Source organism: Saccostrea cucullata, unplaced genomic scaffold (assembly GCF_032062105.1).
Source record: "Saccostrea cucullata isolate Sc308-1 unplaced genomic scaffold, CSIRO_AGI_Scuc_v1 ctg5588, whole genome shotgun sequence".
Taxonomy (NCBI): domain Eukaryota; kingdom Metazoa; phylum Mollusca; class Bivalvia; order Ostreida; family Ostreidae; genus Saccostrea; species Saccostrea cuccullata.
Genome location: NW_026929721.1, coordinates 1 through 27,729, shown reverse-complemented (window position 1 = coordinate 27,729; position 27,729 = coordinate 1). Strand labels below are relative to the sequence as shown.

The following is a 27,729-nucleotide window of genomic DNA, read 5'->3' as shown; positions in this document are numbered from 1 at the left end:
AATTTTCTTCCTGCGAACAATTTTGTTTGCTGCAAGCTTGCAGCAGACTTGCTGCAAGCCTGCAGCAAACATATCAGTTTGGTAAGGGGAGATGCTATCTGAAAAAGATGTTAATTGTAGGGAAGTCTCAGCTCGGGTCACTGAGCAAGATGATACCAATTTCGGTGTTCTTGATGAGATGCTAACTTTTAAAGATTCTGTTCCCTAGTTGTTTGTAGGGAAGTCTTACGATGACTGATAAAGATTTTATTGTTTGTAGGGAAGTCCCACGATGCCTGATACGGATTTTGTTTGTTTTGTTGGGAAGTCTCATGATGACTGATACGGATTTTGTTTGTTTTGTAGGGAAGTCTCATGATGACTGATACGGATTTTGTTTGTTTTGTAGGGAAGTCCCACGATGACTGATACGGATTTTGTTTGTTTTGTAGGGAAGTCCCACGATGACTGATACGGATTTTGTTTGTTTTGTAGGGAAGTCCCACGATGACTTATACGGATTTTGTTTGTTTTGTTGGGAAGTCTCACGATGACTGATACGGATTTTGTTTTGTAGGGAAGTCTCACAATGACTGATACAGTTTTGTTTGTTTTGTAGGGAAGACCCAGCCCGGGTCCCTGAGCGAGATGATATCTATTTCGGCACTTTCAATGAGATGCTGACTGATGCTGTTTCCCATTTGTTTGTAGGGAAGTCTCAGCTTTGGTCCCTGTGAGAGATGATGCCAATTTCTGTTCTCTCGATGAGATGCTAACTGATAAAGATTCTGTCTTCTGTGTCAGCTGGGGTTCCAGAGTGCGATGTTGAGTGATCCCACAATGAGCAAACTGTTGATGAGATGCTAACTGTATAAGATGTTGTTTGCTTGTAGGGAAGTCTCAATGTGACTGATAAAGATGTTGTTTGCTTATAGGGAAGTCTCATTATGCTAACGATAAAGATTTTGTTTCTCTTTTGTTTGTAGGGAAGTCCCAGCTCGGTTCCCTGAGTGAGATGTTGAGTGATCCCACAATGAGCAAGCTGTTGATGGGCGGAGGGGGAGGAGCAGGTGGACTGGGGGCTGCAGGCCTGGGTGGCGGACTAGGAGGTTTAGGGGGTGGAATCGGGGGCCTAGGAGGTAAGCATGATATGTTATCGGAATAGAAAAAATAAATTCATGTAAGGCCCAAGGGCTGTTAACATATTAAAAATACATTTAAGGACCTAGAGTAATGAAGTAGTATTCGAAGCAGAAATGATAAAGATTGAAAAAGCGATATCAAATCCCTACAAACTAATTATTAAGATATCAGTAAAAAATTGAGATAGTATGATAACTGCCTATTTGCTATAAAATTAATACACAGTTAGAATTGTGATTCTTTGCACTCACATTTTAAAATTATGCTTTAGATGACAGCACTTATTTTTATTTGAAGCGTATGGAAAGGATTTACTCTATCTTATCCTTTGGGGCTTCATCTTGATGCACCATTTCTAAATAAAGTTTCTATTTAGAAATGCAGATTTCGAATGGCATGGAATATATCTTGGAATTTTCAATCTATGCTTGACAAGCTTACAAAGAATAGAGATACAGATTGACAATGATTTAACTTCGATACTAGTAAATGCATGTTTGACTCAATCATGCAAACAAAGAATTGTTAATTTAAGTAAAATACCCAAAATATACAATTGAGTTGTTTTATTTGAATGTCTTCGCCAGGTGAGTCTTCTTTAAACTTGGGATCTCTGATGGAGAACCCAATGCAAATGTTGACAGATCCCACAATGAGGCAGTTGTTAACTTCCGGAGGCGGGGCGTCAGCAGGGGGTATTCCAGTTCTATAAATAAATGTACTGTCCATTTGGGACAAAAATCGTTTTATAATGTCCATATTTTTATTGAAATCTTTAACAAATTCCCTGAAACGAAGTTTTCTTTAATCAAAATAGAATTTAAACCCTCCATTCCCCAAAACCTGATACTATATCAAAGAATTTATTTGAAATGACAAATTCGATGCAAAATGATGATCTGTAATACAATATATTTACTATTTTGATTAAGTACACATACAGAGAAGAAATAAATCGACTTTCGAATCATATTTCTTTTTTCATTTGTAAAGGTATCGACCCAGCTACCTTGTCGGCTCTGATAGACATGCAGAGTGCACCTTTACTGGACACAAACATGCTAACTCAGCTCAGCCAATTAAACGACCTTATTCCTCCAGCCCCCACTACCCCCAAACCAACCAAACCAGCTACAGTGAAACCAGTGTCAACCATCAATCTATCAATAGGTTTGTTAACAAGAGATTTAGAAAGAATCACCAATATTAATTACTTGTTTTAGGTTATTAATTATTTACAATCAATTATCATGAATTAATTACGAGCTTTATTGGTACATGTAATAAGTCATCAAATTTCATGAATGCTTATGGTTTATTATGATTCCGATGGGTATATTCTTTTACCTTAATAATTTCAATACAGTTGTTAAGATGTTTCTATAAATTTTTCAAATGCCATTAATTTTTTTTAGTAGAGAACGTTGAAAAATAAGCCTCTTTAGCATATGCTTTGCACCGTGTTTCTAAACTTTGATTTTTTTCTTTGTCTTTATATAATTCTGCTTCAAAGGAGGTTCCTCGGCTACTTTGGGAAAGGAACAATCACTTGCAGACCTTATCAAAAAACTTCAGTTGAAGAGAAAGAAGAAGGAAGCTGCCGAAGCTGCTGCAGCTGCCATAGAAACCGTTCCTAATGGCAACCTAGGAGCAGTGTTTTCAGAAACCCTCAAACCCAGTAACCTCAACCCTAACCTACCAGTGGCAAAAATTCTGGAACTCGCTAAAGACGGAATCGTACGTATGAAAAAGATAATCTGTTACCATATCCTCACATCAAATTCCAAATATTATTAATTTATTCAGTTAAAGCAATGCATTCACTGTCATTAATCCCCATTTGCCATGTTATATGCTTCGAGCGAATACTGATTTGATTGATTCATTCATCCGTCATTCTGAAATCAACAAGAATATGAGACTTTATTTTCTACATTGTAGATAATTTTTTAAATCTTTATATGGCTAATATAACTGCAATATGTACGATTTTTATTCAGACTTAAATTAAATATCATTTTATCGCCGTTTTACTTTGAAATAAACAAAATCGTGCGGTATGCTCTTTTCAGGGTGTTGCTCCAAACCTTCAAAACATGGTTTGCCCTACAAAACAGTGTCCCTTCCCTCTAGCGTGTGGTAATCCGGTAAAAACTTACACACCCGAAACATTCTTCGTATGCCCGGAATGTCCAATGTGCCCCGGGGACATTCTCAAAGGTGTTTCTGCCAGACTAGGGAAAGTTGTCAGGATAGCAAATGCAAAGAAAAAGAAGACCAAGGCAGCAACTTCTAATAGGTAACGTATTCAAGTGTATTATTACTGACATACTGCATCGCATGGCTTTCCATATTTGCTTATTGCTTTGTTTGCATGTTCTCTTTAACCGATGATGACACAGTAATAAAAATAAATTTGCAAGAAAAAAGTACAGGGTAATCATTAATTAACATAATTTTTTTCTGATAGCCTATCTAATATGCAAGTTAACAAAAAAATCTAATCAACAGATATAATCAATGAATGCTGAAATCTTTTATAAACAATATTATAGATTCATAGTATGCCATCATTTAAAATCAACTCTTTCTTTCAGAAAACTGGAATACAAAGTATTTCCAACTCGCATAACACCGATTTCTCATGTGAATCACCCATATTTATCGCATATGCTGAAATTTCATTTCTGACATCCTTAGTGCGCATGCTTACTGGAGTGTTTAATATGCATGCAATTTATTGCTTATATGTGCTGCGGTGCTTTGAGGAATATCGCTTGAAGCGGAATGAATGAAGAAGATATTGAAGGAAGGAAGAGATTGCTTTGAATTAAAATCATTATTTATCATTATTTTCACAGGTCAATACTCTTGGATGTTCATGTACTGTTAGCGCTACAGATAACTGATATTTGCATCACATGGCATCATAGTAGCTTCATATTCATGTGTATAACCCAAAGCAAATATACTGCGTTGAATGGCCCCATCTAAAAGTTTCAATTTTCAAAGCATGGTGCATGTTTTGGTAAAAGTCATGCAACTGTTCTATGAAATATTTTATCAAAGTACTCCAAAATATTTTTTCCTACAAATGATATGAGAAGAAAATTTAAATTGTTAAAGTTTGAAGGGGAATTTTAGGAAACATAAACTTTTACACGAAGTTGATGTTTTGTTGCAGAAGCGCACGATATTCGTCTTATGACGTCATGAACTTCGCAGGATGAATTCTGCAATCCTAAAGTTCATAGCTGGATTGTCACCTCAAAAGACCAGTGCTAGGGAAGTTAAACTCACTGACCACCATCAACATTGTATCATTCATGTGTTCCTACAATCTAACCATAACTAGGCTTTTGTGTATGATATAAATTACTCAAAAACCAATTTGTGTGATAACTTTCACGACTAGAATACTCTCTGTTTGCTGAGTTCCATATATATTTGTTACTGGTTATGCTAAAACTGTTTATTCACAACCAGCGCTTATTTCATATGCTTCACAGTACTTTATAAGCATTAAACAAGAAAATATATACCTTAATCACTGTTCTTATCTTATTATTATATTATATGTGAGAAGTGGACCATTGCACAATTCTTGTAAAAATTTTCATTCAGATCTTTCACATCATTTCTGTTTTAAGCATATCAAATATATCTCATTTCATATTTATGCATTTTAGTAAAAGTAACACACAAGCACAATAGTAATAGGACTTCTTGTAATTATATGTGTTCATTATAGCCCATCACTGCTTGAAGTAGGCCTTTTAATTCAACAGATTAAAATTATTTCTAAGTAAAGGACAGACATGAGGGATCCATTGTAATTGAAAATGTAAATGATATTTTGAGTGTTTGTTTCGAATAAGTTCTTTAAAAAGAAAGTGTTCGACAACTCAAATCTTTCAATGGTACTAACATTGTTAAAAAAAGGTTGTACTAATTTGAAATGTAAATGTTGACAATAAGCTGTTCTCATTGAATGATCATGCCACTTTTTGGTATTTTTTTTTGTTTTTGATTTCCGCTATACATTAATTGTTTTAATATGGGAAGAACCAGTGTATCTCCCGGGTTTGTCCTACAATACGTGTTCTCTAGAAGTAGATAGTTGTAATTCATCTGCTTACATACTAACAGACAATAAAGGTGCTGTAAAAATATTTTGTCAATAATTTTATCAAGAAGTCATCCAACCAAATACATGTACTACCAAATTTTAAGTGTTCGGAGCTTATTCTTTTAATAAGGATATGTTTAAATAATTGTTATTATTTTGAAGTATAAACGCATATGAAAAAGTCCTGTGCTTTAGTGTTGTGTAAGTTGAAGAACGTGGAAAGACAAGATTTTATTTTTGAAAATCAAAATATGGAGCGAACCCAAACCCTTATTTTAATTTTTTTCTGAGGTTATTGAAAACTGAGTACACTTTTATGAAAATTGGTTTAAAGTTTCATTTCTATTAATATACATAGATCATGCTCTGAATTTTATGATTTGATAATTTGAAAGAAAACAAAAACCATTAGAATTACAGTATTTTTTTTAATAAAAGGTACAGAATATAGTGTTTAACATATATGTAATGTTTTCTTTATACAGTAAAAATAAGAAATCGCCATTTGAGGTCATGGGATGATAGCACAACGGCAAATAGCACCACAAAGGAAATTCTATCAATAAAACACAAATATAATCATTGCCTTTTCATTTTTTTTCTCTTGTTTTCAATAATGCCTCTATCAACATGTTTTGTGTCGTAGTAGTAAAAGAATTGTGATGTTTGAAAAATAAACATTGAGTACCTAATTCTGTGTTATTTATTTTTTTTAAATCTGTTAATTGTTTCATTGAAACAATGTCGCACTTTTTAAAAAAATAAAATGAGATTAATACAAAATCTGATTGGTCATATTTCAATTTTGTGTGAATTTACTTATAATTTACATCAATACAGTAACATTGACTAGAATTTTACGAGAAGACACGAAGAAAGTATTTATCATTTGTTCTGCTTTACAAGTTACAAAAAGAATAATCTTTGTACATTTATTTGTTACAAATCACACAGACACAAAATGATAAGAAGTCAGATAATTAGCAGAAATCCGTGATCGAAGGGTTGGATCCTTGGTCGCAGCTGACCTAAGTCGATAAAAAATAGGTAGTAACTACTCCTTCGCCAAGCGCTTTGTACTTCAAAGTAAAAGTTGGGAGTCCTTTGTATAAGACCTTTGAAACCGAGGCTCCGTGTCACGGCAGGCGTTGGCATGACAGAGATCTCCCTCACTGCTCAGTGGTCCTAGGTGCCCCGTAAAGGTCTAATTTTAAAAATTGTATGGTGCCGTCTTTAAATGTCAGAATATTTATGCAAAATTATCTAACATGACGTAAAACAACACACAAACAATCAATGATTAAATCCAAAACCCACAGAAGAATTTCAGGATAAAGTTGTCTGTGCTTTTAATATCATGGCATAAATTTCACACCTCTTGGATGGCTTTATTATAAGTTGAAAAGAGATTGAACTGATAATCATTTTAGGAATGAGTCTAATTCTTGGCCAAATTATTCGAGTATAATTCGAATATGTGTTTGAATAATTTGGCCAAAAATTAGAGTCACTCCTCAAAATTAAAGTCTAAAATCTTTAAACAACTGTGGGTGTAAAATTTCGTTGCTTTTTATTACATGTAGTCCCGAGTAACGGAAGTGATTGGAAGCAAGGGGAGGTAAAAACTGATACATAGGCCTAGCAGCCTTGTTGTTTGTTTACATGTGGTAAGATCGAATTATTGTTTGAAGTTAAAGGTACAGTTATTAAATCTGCAATTTTCCGTGAATTCCGAGACTGGAAATGAGAGGATTGTATGGATACAGATGATTCAGCTGGTTTTTGTTTCATTTTTAGATATATTAACCAAACAGAGGATAGAATTCGAATACAATCAAAATTGAATTACTTAATGGGGTTTATCCAATATGGATAAACCTGGTTATTTCGTGCAGCTTAATGTTTTACATGCAAAGATAGATAACTCTTAGTTTCTTAACATTGAACGTCATAAATCATCGGGCTCGGTGCTTAAAAAATTCTTGATATTTCTTGTATGCGCATGTCTTCTAGAATATTCCTTTTGAATCTGTAAATTGAACGAAGCAGACGCAAAGATTTTTTGAATCTGTAAATTGAACGAAGCAGACGCAAAGATTTTTTAAAAGAATTAATCGATCATCATCTGCTGATTTATTGTCAAATACAAGTAAATATGTTACGTGTATCAAGAGCTTCGAAGGCCAGAAGACCTTATTTCAGAGAAATCACAAGAAGTTCCGTATCCAGACCTAAAACATAGAGAAGGCCTAGCTGTAGAAACTCATGCAGTTCTGAACATGATGTCGCCATTGTCGAGCAGGCACCTGACTCAGAGTCACTGTAACTTCCTTAGTTTACCTGTTACCTGCTAATCCAGCTCAACATAATCGAGGTACAGTTTAATTTGACCCAAATCCTTTTATTAATTATCATATTTTTAATTTTTACGAATTTCCATACAATGCAACATTCAAATGACGTCATATTTGTTATCAAGTGGAACCCTATGCATGTTTTTCACAAAATATGACACCTTTTTTCCACCATTGCTATTTGCCAAAACCAATATCGAGTGTTTTGTGTATTTCTGCACATTTGGGAATTTGCCAAAATCTACTGCACGTGCATCCGTCGTGGTTTAAACCAGAGTTACAAACTTGCTTTAAAAAACCAAGACCCTGCATAAATAGTCTATAAACTAATACTATCCATCTAGGCTTCACATAGTAATAATTTGGGATTTCCATCGTTCGTTATGTTTTCTACGGTGATCTAGTAATGCCATTTTTATATAATTTTCAATGAAAATATCGGGGTTTGTTAATAAAAAAAAAAAAATCGTCCCATTACATGTACATAAACATTTAATTTCTTTAAATATACACTAAATTATACATGTACATAGAATTAATTTTTTAATAATTGAATTAATCGAATAATTAAACGTTTAACAATATTTTGTTTTTCTAAACGACTCCCAAAATGATTAAATAAATAAATAAAAATAAGGTATTCTAGACTTATTGATTTGTAATTAATATTAATTTTATTTCTTGGGAATTTTAATTGTAGGACACGTCACACCATTTCCTAGTCGTGTATGGCAGGAATAATCTATAAAATTAATGCACTTCAATTTTATTTAGATAGTTCAATGGTTACGTGTGGTGTTTAGTAAACATTGGTCTTGCCCACATTGACCGGTTGACTGGCCTGAGGAGTAATGCAGGGATATCGCCTTCCTAGAAATTGTATCTGTTGTACTAAGGATTATGATCTGGGCTGAAAGTTTAAATTAAATTTAAAAAAAAAAAAAAAAAAAAAAAAACAACAACAACAACAAAAAAAAAAAACAACTTCATATTGACAATTTTTCTTTGGTTTATAGCAATTTAATCACAAATCATCCAAAAAAAAAAAAAAAAGAATTATGGCATTAGTCGGGATGTTAGTTATGCAGATTTTTTAAGTTTAATGTACATTTAAAAGCAACATATACAAGGTATATTATAAAATAATGATAATAAATAAATTCCATATACTATTTCTCGGTTTATGTGGACCAGGTTTCATTACAGTACCTTTTCCCTACATGTACATGTACCTATTCAGTTTTGCATCTAACTATTTAGGAGCCAGCTGTAGCCAGTCTCCTTCAAACTGGTGTATCTCAAAATACAGAAAGCAAAAGTCTTTTTTCAATTTCAGGCAACAGGTATCATTTCAGCAGATCTGGTCCCCTCCTTTTGATCATATGATTAATTTTATAGCATATATATGTCAGAGTATTATGGCTTTTCTACCGTCAAATGTTATTTATCAGGAATCAGTTTTGTCATCAACTTGCATGGTTGACAGAATCCAATCGATTCATTTATTATTAATAAGATATGGGTTGGTTACAAGAGATGTAACTAATGCGTCTCAGGATATAAGAAAACTATTATATTACCTATGTTGGATAACATTGTCAGTGTTTTGCCAGATTTGTGTTCTGATTTTGAAGCTGCTTTATTTAAGTCTGCTTTTACATGATTTTGAAGCGGCTTTATTTAAGTCTGCTTTTACATGAGCTTTCTTTGCATTACTAAAAGTGAGTAAAATAGTGGCTTTGGGTATCAAGCATATAATTGTCTCTTGTGATACCATTCAAGTTTTTTGTTACAACATTTTAGACTGGCCAAACTGGTTCGGGAACATGTTTGCATTTTGAAAAATATTACAATATGATTGTTTCAATCTTTGCAGAATTTTGCTGTATTATGTACAAATATTGATAGGGCGTCTCAATTTTCACATTTAAACTCAAAACCCTTATCCCAATATCAGTTTCCGTCCATCTTAAGGTATTCAATGTATAATGAAGGGATTTTCGACAATTTTAGATAAAGATAAAAGTGAAATGAACCAAAATTCGCTAGACTAATAACATGTACAGAGACGGTCATTTTGCACATTGAAAGTTTTTAAGAGTTACCTGGCCTTGATTAAAAAAAAAAAAAAAAAATTATTTATCTAAATTTCTTCGGTATTATTCACTTTATATCATATTTTAATAAACAAACAAACGCATATTTTCATCAAGAGATAATACTCGGATTAGTTTGAAATTCAGATTACTTCTTAAAATATCTTTCAAACACATATGCGCTGTCCATAGACTTTAATATTAAAATCAAGGTGCAATTAATTGGTTAGTAATCAACATGTAAATTCCTTGTTGGAACATTTTTGTTTGACAACATCTTCAAATTATGACTAAAATATTGCCGACTTGGCGTAGAACAATAAAAATTAATCAATCAAAATATTTTGCTACCATGATTTAAAATATTGGACTATTTATTTCTTAGGTACAAAATATGGTCGTTATACATTGTATAAACTTTAAACAAAGCTTTGCAGTTTTTGAATATTCAGTCAACTGAAGTTAAGACGTACTGATTTTTCACATTGGGGTTGCAACCCACTTGTATACAAAAGTGTTTACAGAGGAAAATATTACGCAGATCGGAAGGTGGCAGTAGGGCGCCAGGGCTGTGTATTGAGCAAAATAAAAAAAAAAAATTAGATACGATACGATACAATAATTTTTTTTTTTTTTTCTAAAGATATATGCGATATATTGGATTCTATTACAAGTCAATCATAAAAGGCTTATAAATCATTTAACGTATGAATTTCATAAAAATTAAGTGTTTCATTGTCATTACAACTTACACCTCAAATTAAAACTTTTAATGACTATCAAATCAAAACTTTTAATGACTGTAAAATCAACATTTTAAATTAAAATTGTCTATGCTTTAGTAATAATTCTAAAAACTGTGTTATTGCCTTAAAAAATTGAATGATTATTTAACAGATTTAATTAGTGAAATATGATCTTTGGTGATTGAAGTTCCAATCTTTTTAACAGAATTAGAAGAAAAAATGCCTGTCCGATACGTATTGGAAGTAAATTTTCGATACGATATGTTTCTTGTATATTGATACGTATCGATAAAATGATAAAACCCTACAGTCAGCAGCCTGCAAATCTTACATAAGACCATTGTTGTAAATTTACCTTCTGTTTATATATATGTTTTATATTATGACACAACTTTGCAATTCAAATATTGCTTTGACATTTACTTAGTATTCCCACAAACTTTTATTACATATATGGTCACATATTTTGCCTCAAAATAATTGATATTAAAATTGCCTTGCAAATTTAGAATGACAGAAGTGTAGACATAGGATTAATAGTGCATGTGCTACATTTGTGGTAAGTAAGTTTAAGGGTCGTGGTGCATCAATCAGTTATCCACATATTAGGACGCATTGCAAGGGAGATACTGGAGTTTTTCAGATTTGGGAAACAATTTTATTTATACTTTGAGAAATGATATCAATTGTGTAATTTTGTTTTGTGAACATTTCTGCGATGCTTGTCATGAGCCCCATTGTGTGCGAGTTGCACATTTATCATTTTCAATGCAATTTGCATTAATTTTCAAATTTCAATCTTAAGGCGCAATTTGTGCCTTTCACTTACCAATTTGGTTATTTGGTGCGATTTGTACCTAATTTGTGCACGATTTGTGCTTTTATTGTTGATCTGGGTGCCAATTTTAGTTTGGGTCATGCGACTATGTCCCTTGACCCATTTGGCTTAATACATATATTTTGGTACGATTTGTACCTAATTTGTGCACGATTTGTGCTGTTGTTACTTTGGGCCGCAAAATTGCCGCCCCAATTTTAGTTTGTGGCGGATGGGTCACGTGACTTTGTCCCTTGACCCATTTGGCATAATTTTGCAAAGAATGCTGTCTCCGGGGGGTACTGTTTTTTCCAGACTCCTTGGATCAAGGTGGTATTTCTCTTGCTCATCATCTATATTCATTTACCTATGCTGCCATATAATCATAATGATCGGCGCATACATTGTGTTATATCTAATTTATTATTAAATGGCCATGACAAGCACGCCAAAACAAATAAAGTCTTCTTTTTATTGACTGTATTTTCCGACTTCGTAAACCTTTTACTGGGGTTAATCTGATCAAGTTTGTTTCTGTTATTGTCTTGGTCCAATGTCACGAAATAATGGGGTTTATCCAATATGGATAAACCTGGTTATTTCGTGCAGCTTATTGTTTTACATGCAAAGATAGATAACTCTTAGTTTCTTAACATTGAACGTCATAAATCATCGGGCTCGGTGCTTAAAAAATTCTTGATATTTCTTGTATGCGCATGTCTTCTAGAATATTCCTTTTGAATCTGTAAATTGAACGAAGCAGACGCAAAGATTTTTTAAAACCCACCCTCCCTCCCCTTAATTTTATATTTTATCCCCCTTTAGCACCTCTGCCATTCTTCTAATGCATTTTCATTACAACTGTTTTTTTTCCGGTTGTTTTTTCGTTTTCTTTTAATTTCTCGTTTCAGCGTCATGGCATGGATCGAATCTTGAATAGGATCCACCAGCTTGTTGATGTGCTTTGCGGACCTTCGATGTTGATGTGCTTTGCAGACCTTCAATGTTCCAGTTGTGTGTGGCTATTGACTTTGTTAGGCATAATTTTGCAAAGAATGCTGTCTCCGGGGGGTACTGTTTTTTCCAGACTCCTTGGATCAAGGTGGTATTTCTCTTGCTCATCATCTATATTCATTTACCTATGCTGCCATATAATCATAATGATCGGCGCATACATTGTGTTATATCTAATTTATTATTAAATGGCCATGACAAGCACGCCAAAACAAATAAAGTCTTCTTTTTATTGACTGTATTTTCCGACTTCGTAAACCTTTTACTGGGGTTAATCTGATCAAGTTTGTTTCTGTTATTGTCTTGGTCCAATGTCACGAAATAACTTTGTCTTTTGGTTATTTTTACAGTTATCAGTATTTTCAAGTGAGGTCAAAACAAATTAAGGGGCCTCACAGAGTCTGGTAAATCTGTTTAATGTTTGTGCGACATATTAAACATAGACACAAATGGCCAACTAAGAAAATAGGTATTCAGCTTTTATATCATCATATTTTCCTGTCTTTGCAGTTACAGCTCACTTCGTAGACAAAATTTATGTAAAAGCAATGACTTAAAAAATGGTCTGATGCAGGACAATCAAAATATGATTAAAAAATATACCGAAAGAAAATTACTGAAATACTAGGTATAGTGTCAAATTGAATGTTTTAGTTTATTTTATATTAATAATGCAGCAACACTGAAGCAAGATACATTGTTTATAAGCATAGAAATATGATATATTAAACAATGTATTAATAGAATATCATTTTCTCAATCAATTTTTATTAAGATTGAGAATAAATCTATATAGAATCTTTAAACATTATTGTTAAATTACCGTATCATATATATGATACATGTATATATTTCTGAAATTCTACCTTTTAACTTTGAGAATTTTTCTTTTTATTTTATGAGAATATATTGCTAAAACAGAGCATTGTAAAGTTTGAGCTAGAAACATAATAAAAACAATTTGGTCACAGACAATTTAAGAGTTTTTCTTGGTTTGTTCTATGTCCAATATACCTTTCTTTGTACCAAACACTGTAGCGTAGTGGTAGGGTATTCGCTTCGTGATCAGGAGGTTAGGGTTTATTTTTTGTTGGCAGCGCTGCTTCAAACATTAAACGTAAACATATATAGGAAACAACTGTTTCTTCCCCAAGCACCTGGCACTAGAAATAAAAAATCACGTCCTTTGGTTGAAACCATAAAACCGTTTTGAAGATCACCAGTAGACGTTGACAAAAAAGAACCCTCATAGCCCAGTTGTGTCGAGTATAGGTCTGAATTTGAGGCCCTTCATGGGTATATTGTAATGTCTTTTAATTAAGTTAAAAAGCTCGTATGGGACTTAGAGCTACAGTTGATCGATCGATCAATCAAATCAATATTCTTTATCGTATGCTTTAACAAAACACTCAACAACAATTATTGCACACATTTATTTGATCAAACATGCTTTTGTTCTTAAATAGCATTAGCTTATTATTTACAATACAGTGAAAAAATAAACATGTTATATAACTAAACATAACAATATTTTTAATAGATTTTAACAATTCATTTTCCTCAGATGATAAATTATATTTGTGATGAACCTTAAAATTGTTTGGAAAATTTCTTATTACTTAAGATATTAGCATTATGAAATATTCTAGCTGTGCTAATTGATAGTCCACTTTATCCAGAGAATTTATTATATCTTCAATATCAAAACGCTATTTATTGTCTTTCAGCATTATGCAATACCTAACTTTATTCACTTTTGAGTAAGTCTAAGTCAAAAATGGTTTGTTCAGCACTGAGAGCAATTTCAGTGTATCAGAATTCTTAACACATGATTCCATTTCATTAGAAAGGTACATTTAAAATAATGAACATAAAACGGAAACAATGGGTTTGGCTTATAATTAAGCCAAAGCGGGTGACAATTGCAACTTATTTACGTGATAATGTATCTATGTTTAGCAAATTCTTTGACGATAATTACCGTAAATCTGGAAAATTTTGCTGTAGATAAATTTTTAGCAAATTTGCGAGTTCATTGCATTCGCAAAAATATTTTTCTTAAAAATAAATTACCAATAAGAAAATGTAAACAAAGCAGTGGTCATTCGCAAAATTTTGAAACGTAAAAATTATTCAACTGCATTTTGACCCAAATTCGCAAAATAAAATCGACGTAAAAATTTCCAGATTTACGGTAGTATGCCATACATTTTTAAGAATGTTATCAATTAAAATAGTACTTTATACAAAAATTTAAAAATAAATATTTTGTCGGGCTAGCAAGTGATACTGTATACAGGGATTTTTTCGCCCCCGTTCTATTTTCGCCCCATTTCGCCTTACCCTTATCTTAGCAAATTTAAAACGGTACTAATTAAAAGAATACGGTATGATTTCTTAAACAAAAGTATGACTGGGCGAATTTAAAGCGGGGAAAAATTGTCTGCAGGTGTAAAAGGGCGAAAAAAATTTCAGTTTTCTTATAATTATGTTGAAGCTTGTGTTTGCTCTTCTATGGTTGCTATCACCTGCACCTGGTTTGTAGGCTGGAGTTGAACTTGTTCCACTCCAGAATCTTTTTCCAAGGTTTCAAAAGAGTCGATATCATTCTCAAATCCATCATTTTGTCCTATAAAACATACATCATTTGAAATTTTATTTGATAAAACCTTTTTAAATTATATATGATGCGTTTGGTACAAAAAATAAGTACAACTTTTTAAGCTAATTTAAAAAGAAGGTAAGTGATTGTTCTCTCAGTTTGCATTGTATATATCCCTATGCGGTTTTGATCTTAAATACTGCTCGTCATCTTCATATTTTTAGGAATGGTCTTAAAATACTCATTGATACAGTGTGATTGAAAGGAAAGCATTGAGTTGCACTTAGAAAATGATTCTTTTTGTATATTTTTACAATCCTTACCTCCCAAATCGGTTACCATGGTATTACCCTTCGTGGTATGTCGTTTGCGACGTAGGATCTGAGTTATTGCATACCGGAAGCCTTTGTTAAACGTCATGTACAAAATTGGGTAAACACAACTACTGGCATAGGCAACATAGTAAGAATAGAAACTGTACTGGTGAATACCCTTCGGCAACTAGATAAAGAGAGAAAGAATTCAAAATCATATTTCTAGATAAATATATTTTACATATAGCGGATGAATATTTGCAGAAATATAAAATGATTACTTTCGGAAAATTCCGACGAAAATGTATTTTTAGGAGGCTGTGGACCTAAATGGATAAAATTTGCAGGAAAATTTTAATTACTCTTTTATTTCGTATTTTGATATTCAAAATTCAAATCAAACCTTAGTATGTAGTGTTCTTTCCCTGAAAACATCCCACAGCATGAGAAATTGTTGTGGAGACCAGCAAAGGAAAAATACTATTAGAACAGTGAATACATAGTGTAGGGCCTGAAAATAGATAATTTAATATGCTTAAAATAATGAAAGACATTTGAATAGGTGAGATTTAAAGATGGGTGTTTTATGAAATATTTCAAAGCATAAATAATTAGGCCTCCAGCTATCTGAAACTTTTTAAAGTTGGTAGATATAAATTTCAATTCTTTTCCCCTTAAAATCTCTCCAGAATGCTATGTTTCCGGATTCTTTTTGTCCTTCTTCCTGAGACTCTACTGTTACTTACCCTTCGTTTCATCTGACATCTAATTCTAACTTCCCTCTCCATGCTATCATTTGGAATATCTGTACTTCGAAGAGAAATACTCATGAGGAAAAACATCACAAGGACCGGAAGAACATAACCCAGTAAAGAAAATATTGTCACATATGCTCTTCTGGCTTCCATAGATGGAAAATGAGCCTGACACAGACGTTCATGACCTCCGATCCAATTAAACTCCGAAAACTTGGTGTAAAAGATGTATGGTAAGGATAAAACAAGGCCCGAGATCCAAACAACAAGCATGACGATGATCACGTGGTCCTGGGTGTACTTCTGAAGAGGTGAGGAAAACGTTGCCAAGAAACGGTCAAGGACAGTTACTGTCAAGGTGAAGTTGCTTACACAGACGACAAGAACTGAAAAATGAAACATGTGGAGCGTATTCGATTTGATTGGTCCCATAAATATTTTCAGATGGAATTGAACTCGAGCACCACATCTTATAATTTGATCGTTTTAATGATTATCACAGGTTCATTTTTTTAAAAAAGAAAATCAAATTAGAACCAACGAAGCATTAGTTAAAGTAGGTCACTCGTCAACTTTTTAGAAAAGTTCACGCAGAACCTCTTGCTACAAAACTTTTCATTTAAATTCAATTTTTATAACATATTTAATTTCAACAATGTTTATGTTTTAACATTCAAAGAAAAAACTGCTCAAAAAGCTACAAAGAAGCAAGATTTATGGAGGACTACTTCTTGTGGTGGAAGGATATTTAGCAGATAATTCTGCAAATCTGCACATTTATTAAATCTAATAACTTGGAACTTAAGCCTCACATACTTTTACTCGGAGAATATTTTTTCATTATGATATTGCAAGGAATATTTAATATAGGTCTTAATTTTATTTTATTTTAAGAACAAGCTTTACACCTTCCTTCAAGAAACTTTGCCAAAAAAATGAAGATATGTCAAATAAATCAAGATAAAATTTACACCATTTTTCGCCTGAAAATCACATATTTTGACTAATATTTCAAAATTAACATCACTGACCCCAACTTTTTCTTGAATTATTTCAAGGTACTCGATACTTGTGACCGATCAGCACTTAAGTCGTAAAAAGCAAATGTTTTATTGCGTATTTAGTTTTTTAATACCCCAAAATATGTTACATTTTAGTGCAAAAAGGTCACACAATAATTTACGGGCATTAATTTGCAAGATTTGTTCATGATAAATATTATTCAAAATATGTTATATAAAATAAAATCATATTTATTGCCATGGTTACATCAGATAATATATGATAAAGGTTAAAGTAATTAATCAAAGAGTTAAAATTTAGGTGTAAAAAGGTCAACTTCATTGTACCGTAGATCAGTAAGATAAACACTGACCCCCTATTTGCTCTGCGATTTTGAGTCACTCTATATGAGTACTTATCCAAAATATACTTCTCAAAAAATCCTTGATTTAACAAATTTCACGAGTGACATACCTTAAGCAATTTCAATCTTACAAACATCAACATTTGAATACGTCATGAACCGTATTGAATTTGAGTGAAAGATATGATGTAATCATGTTTTTTTTAATCATAAATAATTTGTGATTTAGCCCTCAGGAAAAGATCATATCAGGCATCAAGGAAGGATCAACTATTATCTGCATTATTCAAAATTAAGAAGAAGATTGATTAATATAAAACAACATTTCAAAATGCAGCCCCAGACCATGAACTGAACTAGACTTAAGTCAAATTTTAAATCAATATCATTTTTAAATAAATTTTGAGAATGAAACAAAATTTTCCATGTGTGTGTAAATTTGTCTATTACACAAATCTGTAAACTTTTTTGCACATATTCTACATGGAATTCATGATATTCAATAACACAATTTTGACTGAAGTGTGTTCTAATTTTATTGTCTTCAGGCAGGTTCAACTAAATATCATTTCTTAATAAGTTTAATAATGACGTCATTTCCTTGTTCATCAATTCCTATTTTTATTACATAAGATTTTTTTTGAAATAAATATTTCATTGGAATTATCATCGTTGTTAGGTGGTAAATGTTTAAAGTTAATGAATTCAGAAGAAGGTGAGAATGTTTACATGTTTAAAGTTTAATTAAATTCAGACCCGTTTCATTGACAATCTATTTTTAGTTCTTGTCGTGATAAATTGTGAAATTCAAATCAAGATAATCGCTAAAGAGATATAAATTTGACAGAATTCAATAAATATGAAATCAATATACTCCCACACCCTGATAATGTTGGAGAAGTTTCTGTCCAAGATAGATTTATATGACGTGTTTGGACTTTGTTCATAATCTTTAAGTACACTTTTAATACACATTCGATATAGGACCGAATGGTTTCTACCGCCCACTATTTAAACAGGTAGTCTAAAGTACAAGTGATATGAGTTTCTTGAAAGTGAATATGATTTCATTAGGGTGGGCCAACATCATGTTGTAATTTTATTTTAAAATGTTTCAATCATTTCTTTTTTAAAATAAACAAAAGTATAAATATTTTTCATGAATCTAATCGTCTCAATAGTTTTTATCGTTTTATTATATGTATACCAGACATAAATATATTCTAATATCACACCGTGTTAGAAAAAAAAATATTAAGACAATTTTTAAAAGCCTTGCTGATTAATAATAATGAAAACCGTTGAAAATATACACCTTTAAATTACAATTTAAAGATCCTTTATAAAGAAGTTATATATTTTTGTTCAAAGGCAAAAGTGTGCAAAAACGTTTGCTTTCTTTTAAAAAGGTCCATGTTTTTCTTTTAATTCAGACAATAAACATAAAATATTTTCCTCTTTGAATGAATTACATACTTCAAGAAAGGATTTGTTACATTATTTTAAAGAATCGTTAACTTTAAATATGCCTTGATTTTTCAGATGAATGAAATATATGCATTTTAATGAATTATATCATCATTACCCGTCCCCCCCCCCCCCCCCCCGAAAAAAAAGTCCCTTAAAATTATTTAAAAAAAAAAAACCCAAAGGAAACGAATTTATAAATGAAGATCCACTTTACCCAAGAGGTATTACAGTCTTAGTCATTAAAAACAATTTTGTAGTTATTTGAAATCTGATAAATTTCAACATTTTTTATAATGGAATCTTAAGATTCGTTTTTATTTAATATATTGAGAGAGATTAAAAGAGATGAAAAAATGCTTTGAACAAATAAAATTAATTTCTGAATGTTTTGCTTTAATTAGAAATATTTGAAGTCAACAATAAAGCAACATATTTTGGAATATTTTTATGATCTAATTTTGAAAATAAGGTAAAAAAAATTCTGAATGTGATAGTTTATCAAAATAAAAGCCTTATTTTTACCATGAAAATCTACATGTACATACAAAGAAGATTTAAAATTCTTCATGTAGTGTACCATATATATACATGCATTAAAAATTTGTAATTAACAAAATGTTGTATTAGGGGAAGACTATTCAAGTTTCCGTTAAGACCCTTGGGCCTCTTGTTTTAGCTAATAAGAGGTATTCTGGTCACCCATTGTCCGTTCATCTAACTGTAACAAAATGTCATCCTGAATTGCGTCTGATCCATTTCCCATTTTGTCAATAAAGATATGTTCAATTTAAATTTCTTTACAAAAACTTCATTGATGATATTTTAGGAGATATGACAAAAATATTACATATCAAACTTACTTTTACGAAAATATCTACTACAGAAATTATACTTCAATTAGTTATACGATTTGATTTGAAATAAATGGCAGTTCAATTAAAATTGTCAATTTTTCTACAAAAATGTTTGATATTTTTCCCGGTATACCTCTTTGTCATTTGTTTATATAAAGTCCCGAATTTCAGTGTAAGGGATTTTGTGATAAACTTTCAGGACAGATTGATGCAAACTAATCAGCTACTTGGAGTTGAAACAAAGTCAAGCCCTTACAATTATTTATATGCCTTCATTTCCAAATGCATTCAAAAATCAAATTTTTATGATGCTAGTAACATAAAATGAAATACCTTGCAAGAATATGTTAATTTTACAGAAGAAAGGTCCAAATCTCCATTGTCCTTTGTCTAAATGGAAAATTAGATGAAGCCACATACAGAATGTTGGAATTAGTAAATTCACGAAAGAAAAGTTCACCACAAAAAAGTTGAATTTTGTTCTCAGACTTTTGGCACTTAAGACAACAGCAATCAAGGAAAAATTGGCAAAAAATGATAGAAACATTGTAAACGCATACAAGTAAATCTGAAACGTTCTTTCCAAATTAGAAGTGTCACTGTCATCATTTTTTAAATTAATCGAAGAATTCGACAATAACCGTCGTAGTGCTGCGAAATCCAAATGGGAAAGATTCATGATGTGAAAGTCTGTGGTGTCAATACCTCCAGGAATCAGACTTGTCCTTATATCAACACTAAAATAGTCCTAAAGGAAGATCAAATTCTTATACTGGTAGATAAGGCGTAAGAAGTGAGCTATTTTGGGATGTCCCGTCTCATGGTAAATCTAATTTTAGGTGTTCGATAAAGATTTGGACCAATTTTTAATGTTATCCCAAAACTTGTTTTGCTTTTGAAATTCAGCCCTTCGGAACAATGTACTGATGTGTTACTTTGATTAATTATTAAAGTGCATTTATGATACATTTAACTTACGGGAAGTTATATATGAAAAGCATTATTTATAAAAAAAAAATGGACAGGTACTTGATTCACTTTTGCCCCATATCAAAAGCATGAAGACAAATTCGTAGGTTCCGAAACGTCTGTATCAGGGCTGATACAATACTAGGTACATGTATATATGATATAAACAAAAGTCGCAATTGTGCATAATTAATTTAAAGCATACATATGTTATATTCTAAATGTAGGAGTACATTCTCTTCAGTAAAAACAAAAGGAATTTTTTCTGTTTTTAAATATAAAGACATTAAAAATAACTTTTACTGCATTGGATCTTCCTTTTATAGTGCATATTTTCTGACTGTTGTATCTAAGGAACTTTTTAGTAGGAGTGAAACATATGGAGATAACGAACAGTTTTCAAAAGCAAAAGTGCATAAACAATACGAAATAGGAGAAGAGCAAACAAGGACCTCCAAAACATCAGAGTTGAAATCAGGTGTCATGGAGGAGTGAGCATCCCTTGCCAATCGGTCACATCAGCCATGTGCTCCTTGTCATGATCGGGAAATAACGGAAAAAAAACCCGTCGTCAATTCAGTGTATAAATAATGGACTAACAATTTGTAGGAAAACGTCAGTCTACATTTGACCCAAAGAAAAAATAACATTTGCTGACAAGGTCATTATATCGACCATAGAACTTACGAAATGATGACTTTAAACGAGACTGTTGATATTCTTGTTTCATCAACTTGTTCGTCAATAATTTACCTCGTTTGAGAAATTGTTCAATTAATTAAGAAGGAGTAAAACATAGAACAGTTGAAATGCTAAAGTCACATAATTTTTAGTTTATCAGGATGCATCGGGAGACGTTAAGATGGAAAAAATCTTTTGATGAATAATAAAAATGAAAAATAATAAAATGATGATCATAATGTGCAGATATAAATTTCATGTTCTTCTTGAACGTTGCTTGCACAGGTAATGGGCATAGAGATAATCATTGTTAATACTTTGGTGTCTTTTTCGGATTAAAATAGAAATATTTTAGAGATGTAATGGGTAATAATCCCAAATTATATCTGTTGCGAAAACAAGTCATCTTGATTCTCAATATTTACATAGGCCTTAATAAGGTGAGAGATAAGAACAACACTGTATGTTTGTCCTATATTTTGATTTGATTTATATATATATAAAATATTCATATTAAAGGTAAATCTGAAATAAGGATATTTATACTTATTTCCTTTATTTTGATGGGATTTTAGATATATATAAGTACAATATGTAATTCTTTTTTCATTTTTTTTTTCTGCACCTGACAAGATAGGAATACACGTGTTGAGAATATTTAAATCTAAGGTAAATCTGACGCAAGAATGATAGATATTATATTCCTTATTTTGATATGATCCGGAATATATATCATGTGCAGTTTTTCAAGATATTGTTGTGCACCTGAAAACAACTGAAATATTGTATATTTTTTATATAAAGAGAGTTTTCAATATACACAATCTCAATTTTTGAGAGCAAAACGAAGGGAATTGAAAACGTGAATCAAGGTAGCACACTTTTCTAAATCATTTTATCTTTGCATGAAATATTATTTTTGAGTTTTCAACCTTTTTTGCTCACTCCTTTTAATCGCTACGATATTTATCTACTTATGTATTCACATAAAAAAAGTTCCAGTCTCAAAAAGAAAAAAAAATCTTAGATAAATTTCAAATAAACGAATTGTAAATCAAGGTTAGTTTATAATTTTTGATTGAATGAACATTTTGAAATGAAAATAAATAATTAATGTCAAGTGCTATGAAAGTTATTGACATTTACCAATGGTTTTGATCAAGATAATCCTAAAAATAAGGAAATGTCTGTATATCTTCAAAAAAAAATTTGCTGAGGTGCAGTTTCGGTTGTACTGTTTTACAAAACATTGCGAATGACTTCTGACTTTAATTTCTTGATTTCTATTTCATGTTTTTTTTTAGAAATTGAATCATGTATTAATTATAAATATAAAGTATGAGAAGAAAGGATCTGTTTTTGGTTTTTGATGATGATCAAATTGTTTCATCTTTTGGTAATTTGATGTTTTAACTCCTTCGACTTTTTTAAAAGTATCACGAGAGCAAAAAAAAAAAAAAAAAAAAAAAAAAAACCACCCTAGAAACTTGATAGTAAATCACTGAGTCAAATGCTCTTTTTTCATATTTATTGTAAGGCCGTTTTTTATTCAATGAATTGTCGACTGCTTTTCCTTAATATCCCCATTATGACAAGTAGCACACGGCGGGTGTGACCGGTCGGCATGAGGTGATCTTCTCCGTTGTGTCCACATCTGATGCATCGGAGGTCTGTGTTTACTCTGCCCCAATTTCGTATTGTTAAGTGGACTCTTAAGATTGAGTTGTTTGTTATCTCCATATATATTTCATTCCTAAAACGAACACTTTGATTCGTCTACATCTTTCTTCTGCCTCATTTCTAAAATAAATCAGAGCTCTGTAAAGAAAAGGTCAGTGTTTTATCTCTCTTTATTGGCAAAATGTTGTATGGTTTCTTAAGGGCCTTTATCTCCATTAACCTTGTGAAAAGATTTAATTTTACTTCTACCTCACTAACTGTTTCTCACTAGGATCTTAACTTTGATCTTAACTTTGTCTGAGAGGGAACTTAAGATTTAATTCTCTAATTGGTAAACAAACGTTATATTCTAGCTTAAAATATTAACAAGATGACATGAATTTGATGGTTCCTTAATATCAAGAATTGAACGAAAAGTGCCCTCCTTTCCAAAACAATGAGTTCACAGTATGTCTTATTCAATTAAATACATATATAAACATTGTATGATTTCCATCACCTGTCCTAAGGTTATCCTGCCAAAAGGAAGTAGATAATAATAATATTTTGATAGTAAGACACGATTTAAGGATAAGCATTCCGGAACTGTCCGTACAGCACAATCTTATCTTTTTGTTTTTGTCTATGAACGTGGTTTCATCTTCCGCTAAATCTACATTTTATTTTAGGTGTAATTTAAAAGTGCTTGGGATAATAATTTCTGAGATAAATTTGCAAACACAAAACGTCATTTAAACATCCAACAAAATCATATTTAATTGGAAACATTTTCAACTATTTCTTTTCAGCTGTGCCACTTAAAGTTGATGGTGCATATCATTGCGTAGCAAAATGAGCCTTAAATATTTTTATTAAAATATTCAGATCTATTTGAAACGAAGGAAACAAGGATAACAACGGAATTACATTTTTATATCTTTACTTAAATAATACATAATTATAAAATAAACCTTTTTTCATTGGATAACTTTTAAAAAGTGTCAAATGTACATGTACTTCACTTCTAACGCCTAAAATAGCAGTGGACTCCTGTGGTTTAATAAAAAAATCTTCATACCGTATATACTCAAATATAAGTCGGGTTTTTTTTTGGGAGTTAAATTTTTGTCCAAAACTCTATGTCCGACTTATAGGCGAGTCATAAAAAGATTGGTATACAGTGTATTTCTTAACGGCGATATGTAGTACGATATTTTATAAACATTTCTGACGATTATCATTGAACAGAGTCTGGTTATATTATACAGGGTGTTTCACAATATATGTCACACATCTAAAGACAGATAGATAAATGACAACAAAAGCTGTATATACATTTTATATATCATTTTAATCAGCATATATTCAAAATCATTTTTTGGAGTCAGAAGTATCCAACACTCTCTTCATCAGTTACTATGGCAACCAATCCTAAAATGTTATTCTCCAAGTGTTTTCCCAACATTGTTATACTGTAATCGTACTTTTTTCCACGGGGTCATAATTCCGCGGAATCTCAATTTCTGTTTAATCCGCGGGTAGAAAATTACGCGGATTTCTTAGACTGTCACTATATGCCATACATTTATATTAAGTATGCTAGGACATATTTCCGCGGAAAGTTTGTGTTCGCAGACATTGCGTAAATTAATACCACGCGGAAAAAAGTACTTCTACAGTAAGTAAGTCATGAGACTAACGCTTAGACATTTCTGACCACTGTTTTGTAAGCTTCACAGGATACTTGAGACTTTTCTTGTTTAATATCTGGCTCTTTAGAACCCACAAAGTGCATATCTATTTCTATCTAAAGTTGTATTTAAATGAAAGTATCATTTCAGAACTACCGGTATGCGTTAACTAGTGTCCCCTTCTTTCGCTCTTCCTTTCAGTCAATCTTGCAAACTTGAACAGACTCTGAACGTCCATTGGCTTTAGATGCTGAAATTTTGTATGCAGACACACTTAACTCAAATTTAAGATTTCTAAATCATGAAAATACACTTGTAAAATACACTTTCCGGCATTGTTACAATTTATTTCCTTAAACTCGGATCTAACTTTTATGAGGTTTTCTCAGTGATTGACTTCATTTTGATATTGTTCTCATCTATTTTGATTTTTGTTGGGGGGGGGGGGGGGATTTAATTGTCTTTCATCTTTACATTAGAATTTAGTTCAAACTCTCTAACTATTCTTATTAATATATGAAAACTAGACAGCAATTTCTGATCTTGATATTTTTCATCATGGTCTATATTCAGATTATGCCCATTTAGATGTGTGACATATATTGTGAAACACCCTGTACATGTATCATATATGTATTTGAACACATAATAAAGTACAAGTATTTACATATTTTGATAACTTTATTTTGCATTTAATACTTATTTTTTCTGATGAATTAAAATTACATATCAGCATTTTTTCTTAAAATTTTAATTGAAACCAAGTTAAAATTCTAGAATATTGATTTGAAATTGTCAGCATGGTATGGTAAAGAGTTGTACCGACTTATAAGCGGGTCAATGGCAAATCCCTCCAAAATAATCTTAAAAAATACAACCGACTTATAGGCGAGTATATACGGGATATGTAAATGTTTGAATTCAACCATTTGAGTATGTCTTAAAAAAGAAAATCCAAGTCAAGGACAAAATGTATCCTAAAATATACAATATTTTAACTTTGTCACAAAATATATCATTAAACATACGAAATTTTAATTTTGTTTTTAACTTCCCTTACTTATGCAGCAATACACCGTATATAGATAGTTATTTTAGCGGGGTGTTAAATTTGGATTATTTTTGCGTTTTGATCGTAGCCTGCTAAAATTTTAATCGCTTAAATATTCAGTACTCTTCTTAGTGTTTATCTGCAAAGAGATTAAACCCGTGTCCGCTAAAATAAATAGGGTCAAAATTATTGGCATACCTTTGACCAGGCAAAACGCCAAATTTTACACCCGCCAAGAAAACTCGCTATATGGTACCTTCATCACATGCATACGAGGTTTATTTCTCAGAGTTGATTAAATACGCAAGAACATGGTCTACTAATGAACACTTTTAAAAAACGGGGTAAGTTATTGGAAAAAAAACCAAGTTGCTGAAACAAGAATATCAGCAGCCTCGTTTAAACCCATCATTTCCAAAGTTCTATGGTCGATACAATGACTTTGTCAGCAAATAAAGTTTATAATTAAGTCAAGTGCTGACTGACGTTTTTTATGCCATGATATACACACTACATTGCAGACAGATTTTCCTGTTATTTCCCGATCATGAAAAGGTGCAACGGCGGGTCTGACGGGTCGGCAGGGGTGCTCGCTGCTCCATGGCACCTGATTCCACCTCTGATGTTTTGGAGGTCCGTGTTCGCTCTGCTTCTATTTTGTATCGTTTGATGGACATTTTAGCTTAAATACTGTTCGTTATCTCCATATGTTTCATGAAAAATGAAAAAGAAAAAAAAATAACTTAATGGATGACATTTTAAGAACACTCTGTTTTGCTCAAGACGAAGTCAACGGCAATAAGTATAATCCTAATATCAATAGCTTTCAAATTTCAGAACAAAATGAAAAAAAAATAATCTAAGAAAATTAACATCCATACAGTATTGTACTTAGTAAGAGATAAAGTCAATTTGAGATAAATTTGATGAAACGGTGCAACACTTGTCTCATACATTTCCCATACATTATTTCCTTTTTCCTGGACATATGTGGCCAAAAACACACAAAAAAGAAAAAAATGAAAAGAAAACAAGCAAAAAAAAACACAGGATGAAATGATTACTTTTCAGTTATCATTGTAATTGAAATACAAGTACATTATATATTGCACATTTAGGAAAATGTTAAAAATTAACACAAAACAGATTTCAAATGTTATAGTTTATTACATGAATACATGATTTATATTATCCTTTTCGAGCATTCAGTGACATAGCAAATGCCGCCAAACCTCTCCAGGACTCTCTACAATTTGGTTCTATTTGATTCTGTGGAAGCACAAAACCATGTGCACCGGTATCTCTCAGTTCGATGGTGTAGGAATACTTGACACCAGCGCCACCTTTAGCCCAGTCATCTGACCCTCCTGCAGCAGAGTCTGTAAAAATGAAAATAAAAAAAATGTATAGATATGAAATTATTTTTTTGGGTCAAATATTTCATTGGCATATCTTAGACTTTTCTTAAATAGTATAATTGTCAAATAGATGCATGTTTTCTTCAAAGAAATCGTGTCATGCCGAAAGTAAATATGTTGTAAAAATGTCTTAAATATGTTTATGAAAAAAAAAACTTAACTTCATCCGTCTTAGATAATAATAATGTAAAGTTCTTTTTTAAACACTTACACAAGACGTTTGTTGAAGATCCCACTGTATATTGCGTGCCGTAAAGCTCGGAGAGAGCTGATGTCCCTATCTTGGCAGCTGCGTCCTACACATGCAAATTTAATACATATAAAACTTACAATTTACAAATACAATAATGCTACACATTTTCTTCTTATATATATATTCTTTGATATAACATGAAACAAATATATTTTAAAGAAGATAGAACAACTTTCAATTGAGATAAAGGTAGTGCAAAATTGTAATTTTTCTTTCCTCATTTTTGAGCCATTACTTATTATTTTAAGATGACTCTTAGACGTCACACTGCAAGATCATCAATTTCCAATTCGAGTTAAATATGCATTTAAAGAATAAATAAATAGATGCGAATAATTTTATTTAGCCTCAGGTGAATTTGGAAAAAA

General features: G+C 31.7%; 2 protein-coding genes across 2 annotated transcripts; one reads left to right on the top strand and one right to left on the bottom strand.

Moving 5' to 3' along the window:
* The first annotated feature begins 529 nt into the window (after positions 1-529).
* Positions 530-3,425, top strand: LOC134282026 (uncharacterized). The gene is made up of 7 exons (XM_062764463.1): positions 530-552; positions 691-803; positions 915-1,118; positions 1,710-1,817; positions 2,116-2,292; positions 2,636-2,859; positions 3,195-3,425. Exons 1-7 carry the CDS (start codon positions 530-532, stop codon positions 3,423-3,425), a joined length of 1,080 nt encoding a protein of 359 aa, XP_062620447.1.
* An 11,337-nt stretch (positions 3,426-14,762) lies between these two features.
* LOC134282027 (substance-P receptor-like) lies at positions 14,763-20,318 on the bottom strand. The gene is made up of 5 exons (XM_062764464.1): positions 19,973-20,318; positions 15,941-16,335; positions 15,598-15,705; positions 15,204-15,381; positions 14,763-14,907 (listed from the first exon to the last, which is right to left on the bottom strand). The coding sequence occupies exons 1-5, from the start codon at positions 20,316-20,318 to the stop codon at positions 14,765-14,767; spliced, it is 1,170 nt and encodes a 389-aa protein (XP_062620448.1). The 3' UTR covers positions 14,763-14,764.
* Between the last annotated feature and the right edge of the window lie 7,411 nt (positions 20,319-27,729).